The sequence below is a fragment of the Branchiostoma floridae genome, chromosome 7 (assembly GCF_000003815.2).
Source record: "Branchiostoma floridae strain S238N-H82 chromosome 7, Bfl_VNyyK, whole genome shotgun sequence".
In the NCBI taxonomy this organism is placed as follows: domain Eukaryota; kingdom Metazoa; phylum Chordata; class Leptocardii; order Amphioxiformes; family Branchiostomatidae; genus Branchiostoma; species Branchiostoma floridae.
This window is the reverse complement of record NC_049985.1, coordinates 23,818,176-23,825,773: the sequence shown is the minus strand read 5'-3', so window position 1 is coordinate 23,825,773 and position 7,598 is coordinate 23,818,176. Positions and strand designations below refer to the sequence as shown.

The 7,598-nt window shown below is 36.8% G+C and overlaps 1 protein-coding gene across 1 annotated transcript in view; it reads left to right on the top strand.

The window, feature by feature from the left end:
- The window catches only part of LOC118420183, a 34,598-nt gene that overhangs the window by 2,853 nt on the left and 24,147 nt on the right, over window positions 1-7,598 (top strand). Inside the window, exons 3-6 of the mRNA XM_035826897.1 lie at window positions 2,048-2,113; window positions 3,004-3,189; window positions 3,800-3,903; window positions 4,244-4,385. Coding sequence (XP_035682790.1) covers window positions 2,048-2,113; window positions 3,004-3,189; window positions 3,800-3,903; window positions 4,244-4,385 — 498 coding nt within the window. The remainder of the gene's footprint in view (window positions 1-2,047; window positions 2,114-3,003; window positions 3,190-3,799; window positions 3,904-4,243; window positions 4,386-7,598) is intronic.

Genomic DNA, 7,598 nt, shown 5'->3' with positions numbered 1-7,598 from the left:
ATTCAAGATTGCTATCCATATTGTGATGGCTCTTGCTGTTATGCAGGCATGCACATTGTATTTGAGGTTCAAGTGATGAGAAGGTGACAGTGTGTTTGTCCCACTACGAGCTCGCCTGCCCCGAAAATGACCTGAAAACTTTTGGCCTTGGTTTCTTCGAATGCATTGATATCGATGCTTTGTAAATTATGTATTGGACACCTAGATGTCTGAAGTGTGCATACCTCAGAAATAACTATTGTTGCATGTGTAGATCTCTTTAAGTTCCACTATTTTTAATCGACCGGTATAAGGCTTATGACCGGTATTATGCCAATGCATGTTACGCCCAGTTTCTAATGACTTTTTGTATGCTCATGCAGATTTTTGTTTTGTGCAACTACTAACAGGAAAGAAAGAAAGGAACAAAATGTATAAAGGTACATAGCGGCAGTTAATTGTGCCGTGTTTCGTTCGGCCTGTATAGTGCACCCCCTTCCAACCACGCGCCCGTTCTCCGTGCAATTCCGCGGTGTGTTCCAATTACGATGTTATGTTTTTAGCAGGACCAGAGAGACAAAATAATTTACACAGAAGAAGTGGCAAAGGTAGGCTGTAACAGCAACATGTAACTGGAGAAAATGATGCGTTGATCATTTGCCAAATTAGCATTGCTTGAGAAATTGCAGTAAACCGACCGGTATTATACCAATGGATGTTAAATATGTCCTGTTGAAATATCATTAAACTTTATGATGACTGACATAGATATTTGCCGTTGTTCGTGCTTAGTTTGTATATATAGAAAGAAAGGGCAAGCTGCATTTTATATCGCTATGGTACTTTCTTATGTTAAGGCACTTTGCATTGTTATTGAGATATATCCAGTGCTTTTATTACCTCCATGAAATATCATTGTTACTGGCGTTTGTGTGTGTGTGTGTGTGTGTGTGTGTGTGTGTGTGTGTGTCTGTCAACAAAATAACCCAAGGACGGCTAAAAGAATCAGTTTTATACTTCTTGTGTTGGCGAGAAATGATTAGATTTGGGGGCCCCCACATGCTACCTACCAAATATGTTTATGAGGAACTGGTTTTGCATAATATATGCAAAAATGGTAAAACCACTTAATGATTAATGATGGGATTTTCATTCTTGTGACATGTTTATGTAAGTCAATGAGGAACATCAACATGCATAAATCATGTAAATGTGCAAGTGATTTGCAAAAAAATTTACAAAAGCTCTAAATATTTCATGGAGGTATGAGGTCACCGAACTCTAGTTTATTAAATAAAGCTTTACAATAATAATGGACAAATACTGCATCTAATTAGAAGTTCAACCAATGATAGAATTTTTAGTTTAACTAAGCAAATAGTGATGCATACCAGTCCAGAACTTACATTTCTATTCTTTTCATCGTTGCATACTGACAGGGTGGGGGCGGGGCTATGGGGTCGCTCTTACGAGTGCTATTGCATTTTAAAGCCTCTATACAAACAAAAACACAACAAATCCTGGACGTAATCATTAGTATGAGAAAACAAATAGATTACGCAAATTTTAATTATAAATAGTACATAAACATTTTTACTACTTTCGCCATTTTTATATTAGATGGTAACTAACACAAAGGACCCTGCTAACACTACTACGTAAAATGAAAATTTAACTGCAAAAATAAAAAAAAGATATATGAATCACTATTGGGATGAATTCTAAGTGAAGAAAATAGTGGCAGGTACCTTATCCTTTATCACCACGCAAACCGAGACAGTGAGAAGAGACTATAGAGAGAAGGGGACAAAACTGTTATCACAAAATAAGCAAACTGAACAAACACAACCAAACTGAAAAATAACTGTTTACACAGAAAGAAAAGACAATTGGATTAAAAAAAATAAAGTAGTCATGTTAATTTCATTCGCATTTTACGGTACTCAGATACAGGAATTTCAATTGGATAAAAATTCGAAGTACACAATACCATATTGGGGCGGTTTTAGTATACTGCTTGTCTACTGAATTACACACTATTTTTTATTTCTTTGCTGTTATTCAACAGTTGCCCAGGAGGTATTATCACATACCCATGAACTGATGGGGACATCGTTACAAGTTCGCCATCGCAGTAAGTGTTCTGTATGATTAACTCCTTTATATAAAGGGAAATATTAAAGTGAATGTTTAAATTCTTGAGGACAGCGTCTTTGGTGTAACCAGGCCTATGGGTGGTCACTACCCTCAGAAAAGCACTATAACTGTTGTACATGGTTAGAAACATTTGAAATATTAATTCCACACCTAGGCTTGTATTGTAGATTCGAAGCAGGAACTGCGGGCAGAATTTGACATCGACGAAATGTCCAAATTCGGTCATCGATTCATTCCTGCTTAGAATGATTTTTTTTACTAAAAGTCTAAAAATATCAAGTACATCTTAAGTTATATGTCAACAATGTCACTTATGTAACATATATTGGTGACTGAATATGATGTACATGATTGTAAATGTTACAGAATATATGGATATTTCGTTGATTTAAAATCAAAGAAGAATTAAGGATTCCTTTAGTTATTGAATACAGTAATAGTAAGTAGTATACAGAATATTCTTGACATTCAAAAGTATCAAGAACATCTAGAGTTGAACGACCTCATACCTTTGCCAAATGGTTTAAATCTTTTCGAGTGAAGTATTTAAATTTCTCCCCATTTGATTATGTAAATACGTTCCTGATTTACGTAATTATTATGTAAATAACTCAGTTGATCAGGATCTCCATCCAAGAGGAACAAGTCCAAAGTATTAAATTCTTATCGTAGAAGAGAATGCCATTTTAGTGTTTGCCTATTAATTACTAATTTGCATTATTTAAGTCTAATGATGTTCACCTTCACTAAGCTTGATAATGTTGTAAGTATGAAGTTCCCACTAAGTAATCCTATTTTCTCTTTATGCATAACTGATATGTATTTACAATCCTCATTCTTCTTCTTCTGTTTCTATGATTTCCGCAGAAAATCCGACAATCGAAGTTATCACAGATGGAAGTATTGATGAGGAGCGTCTAAAGGTTTATTTTACCAACACTCATTCTTCTGGCGGAGGACCCATAGAAAGAATGATAAAGGACTCCAATGGTGTTTTCTACACGACGGTTCAACACAAGCAAGTGTTCTACATTACGTTTCAACACAGGCGAGGTGAAACTGATTTATATATTTTTTTTTAATTTCTTTATTTGCAACAATACATGCATACCATATATTAAAGTCAATAAAATACATGTACGGAGGTAAGAGTGTTGGCTATACGATTACTGAAATAACCAAGGTTCTTCTGACAGCAGAAAATATTCTCAGGTAAAACTCAATTTTCTTCATTCAGGGCGACTTTTTGTTATTTTGGAATAATCCATTTTTTGCACATTGGTGATTGTGGAATAACATTGCTGCATGCTGAATGGAGGAGGAGTGAAATATGCGGTAATTCTTATAAGCAAATGCCAGCATTTCCATGGTTTTAGGTAAAATCAATTTGTGTGCCTGTTTGTTCATATGTGATTTGCGCTCAGCATAAATCAAAAAGCTGGGATGGATCCTAATTGTATTTGGAAGGTAGAGATCCAGAAGAAATTCGTCAAGTACGATAATGGGCCGTCTAACGGCTTTCGAGGGTCCTGCAATGATAATTCCATAAAATTTTGTTATTTTGACATGCTATGGTAATGGTGTTTGAGTGGTCAAAGATTTGTGATGGATCATGTAGTCTTACCTTTACTTCTTGTACTCTTTAAAATCACTTTACTTTTAGCTGCGGTTGATGTTGTACGGAAACCTTCTCACTTCATTGGAGAAAAGGAAGTGACTGTCTCCGAGAGGCTGAGCCTTATCGATGGCAAGACTTTGCTTATAAAGGTATGGATTTATAAATGTTATATCATCAATAAACCAGCCACGTCTTTCTTTTTACTTAGTACGTTTAAATTCAGTAATTGCAGGTGCATATTTAATATGTAATGGTATAAAGCATGGTGCACGTGTTAATCTAGCCATTTTTGACCAGTTGATTACTTTACGCATTCGGAAAATCAGATCATAATTTATCCTGAAAAAAGACAAGAGGACTGGTCAAAACTACCTTGTTCCCAATCATCGTCTTGTATGTATATAATTGCAGGAATCCCATATGGTAATCTTCATTCAATTTGAAGTTGACTTGATATTTATCACAGTAAACTATATATTACAAACACAGGGCATTCCTACAAGCTGTGACAATGGATTTCTCAGGGACTACTTGGAAGGGTTGGGCAGCGCCGAAAACAGGCTCTCCGTTACCGGTATCATCCGGGGTGAAGATGAGACCATAGCAGTAGTGTCCCTGCTCCACCATATAGGTATCTCCTAACCCACTTCTGCTTATTTTAGAAGGCTGAAATTTGACATGTATAGTATAAATGCATACATGTTTGTGTTTGTGTTTGTTGTATGTTTGCTTTTTTCACAGTGACCTCTTCACTTGAAACCACCGTGATTTTTTTCAACGCAAGCGCAATCTTTCGCGACTTGCACACGTACACGTCATTAACCTTGAATATGCTGCAAAAGTATCGGATCCGTATACAAAATAGGATAAAGATAAACTCTTATAAAATCTAATATATTTACAACCTTGAATTTTCAATTTTCTTGAATTTCTTTCAGTAAATAATCGCAAAAGGAAATGGAAATGGACTAAAAACACCCAGTTGAACGTTAATTTTTAGTGAAAAAAGGTAGCTACAAATTCTATGGGATTTTAAGCTAGTTATTTTTTTTTACTTTTCATAAGGATCACTATCTTAAATGTTGGCCAATGATGTCATTATATGAGCACAACTTATTCCTATTGAATTATAATAGACATTCTAGATGGCAGAATTTTTTTATTCAAGAACTTTGAAGTAATAAAGCAAGTAAACGTGAAAAATACATTGCTAGAACCGACATTAGCGAGACTTGATTATTTAACACATTTATTTAGCCCTGAATAGTATTTTAGGACAGAAAACGTGATAGTTGGAAAAGTTGTGATAATTAGTTTTTAGTGGTTATTTCAATAAATGTCTATATACTACTGAAATAATGTGATAGAGGGGTGCTATCCCATTTTTTCTCTAGTAGACACAAATTAAGACTAATCTTTTAACCTTTTATTAGTAAAATAATGGGATAAAGGGTTGCTATCACATTATTTCACTAATATACCGACATCTCTTACTAGTAAAACAAGAGTCTGAAAACTCAAACCTGCTTGAAATAATTTGTTTTGTGATGGTGCGTATGGTGTGTTGTGGGGGTGGATATGGTTTGACGTTTGGCAAAATTATTCCATCATTGTTCTTAAGTTATATATCTACCTATGGTAAACAGTGAGATCCAAAACTACACCTTTCTGGTTTCCTCACCATTTCATTTTTATTTCCTATTGTTACACCTGCACCTGGCACATACATTGTATCTCAATGTGTATATAATGGTTCGCACCATACAGAGGTGACAGCGATGGTCACAGTTGCTTTTTTTGCTCCTTGGAAGATTTTGACCAGAATGCCCCAGCAGTTCTAGAGCAAGCTGCTAGAGGGCCCAAACATACAACACTTCTTCCTTACACCACAAGCTATGTGCCACCAAAAATCAAGACCATAGCATATCCGTGTCAAAAGATACAAAAATCCAAGTTCTGTTGCAGTTCTGGGGATCCAAAATTGACTTTGACCTTCGTCTTCCAAACACCTACCAAAATACCAAATATCATTACAATCCATCAACAGGCTCTAAAGTTATGCTGACCACAAATATGTGGAAACACAAACAGACACACACACAGACACACCAAAAACTATACCTCCATTTTTCATGGAGGTAAATCACACGTTCTGTTCTGGAGATATAGCACTGGAAAGGACCCTTCCACACACTCCCATGCTACTGAAAACTCAAAACACATGTTACAGCTGCTAGCTGTCCCCAAGGAGGTTGAGACAGAGGGAATGAGGCCAGATCACTCCATATCAGGAAAAGGGGTGTAAATATTTTTTAAAAAACGAACCACAAAACAACAGCAAACTTCTAATCTACTTAATAGCACAATAGGTCACACACTCTATCCCCATAGCAAAGGAAATCGCAATCCATCCAGAGGTTCTAGAGATATCGGTCCGGAATCACAAAGATCCCTACCAGAAACAGTACATGCTTTTTTCAAGCATGTAATAATGTGATAGTGGGCTGCTATCTCAATATTTCACTAATAGAGACCATTTAACAATCTCTTACTAGTAAAACAATGTGATAGTGGGCTGCTATCTCAGTATTTCACTAATAGAGACCATTTAACAATCTCTTACTACTAAAATAATGTGATAGTGGGATGCTATCACATTATTTCACTATTAGAGACCATTAACAATCTCTTACTAGTAGAATAATGTGAGAAGGGGTTGCTATCACATTATTTCACTAATAGAGACCATACATATATCTCTTACTAGTAAGATAATGTGATAAGGGGTTGCTATCACATTATTTCACTGATAAAGACCATCCATATATCTCTTACTAGTAAAATAATGTGATAAGGGGTTGCTATCACATTATTTCACTAATAGATACAATCTTAACATCTCTTACTAGTAAAATAATGTGATAGTGGTATTCTTCTAGTTGGATGCGCTATATGTCACGAGTACAGCTCCGCGGCATGTCTTGAATTAATGAACGAATAAATGAAAGAACGAATGAAGGAAGGAATGGTTCAATGACATTGTGCAACTAAAACTTCCCCGCAGTGACAATCGTACACTGATGAGATATATTCAACTGGCATTTTTCTTGCTTTGCAACGAATTGAAAACAGATGTATGGCTGGTGTTTTGACCAACTTGGCCAAGCAGATGTAAGCGCCCCAGTCTGTGCAGACTTTGCGCCTTTTTTCTGTTCCTTTTCCTTCTTCCGTAAAACCCAACGACCTACATTTTCGTGCACAGTTCCCAACCGGATTATAACAGTATACGCAGGGCGCAACACGCGTTGCCCACGTATTCATCCAGCAGTATGACGACACTCGTGTAATAACTTAAACTGGCCCACTCACCAACCCTTATCACGTTTTCTTTTTCACTAGTATAGAGTACGGAAGCTTACCAGTGAACTAATGTGAGAGGGCCGCTGTACTCGTGTCAAATAGCGCATCCAACTAGAAGAAACCAGATAGGTCAGAAGCACGCTCATGCCCAGTGCCGCGCCAGGCGTAGATTGTAATCAGGCCACAAACAAAACTATATGGAAACCACGGTTTGTTCGGTTGGTTTGGTTTGCTTCTTTGTCCCAGGGGAAGGGCTGTCTTTGCTATTACACCGCTAGTAGCCCTCGTGCGGCCATATAGTGTATGTGTTGTGTGCTGAACAGTAACAGAAACGCAGGACTGTTGTTCCGGAAACCTATGCGACAGGACGAGCTGTAGTTATGCTGTGTGCAGAAATGTAACAGAAGCACAGGACTGTTATTCCAGAAACGTGTACGACAGGACGAGGTGTATCTATGGTGTGTTCAAAACTGTAACAGAAACA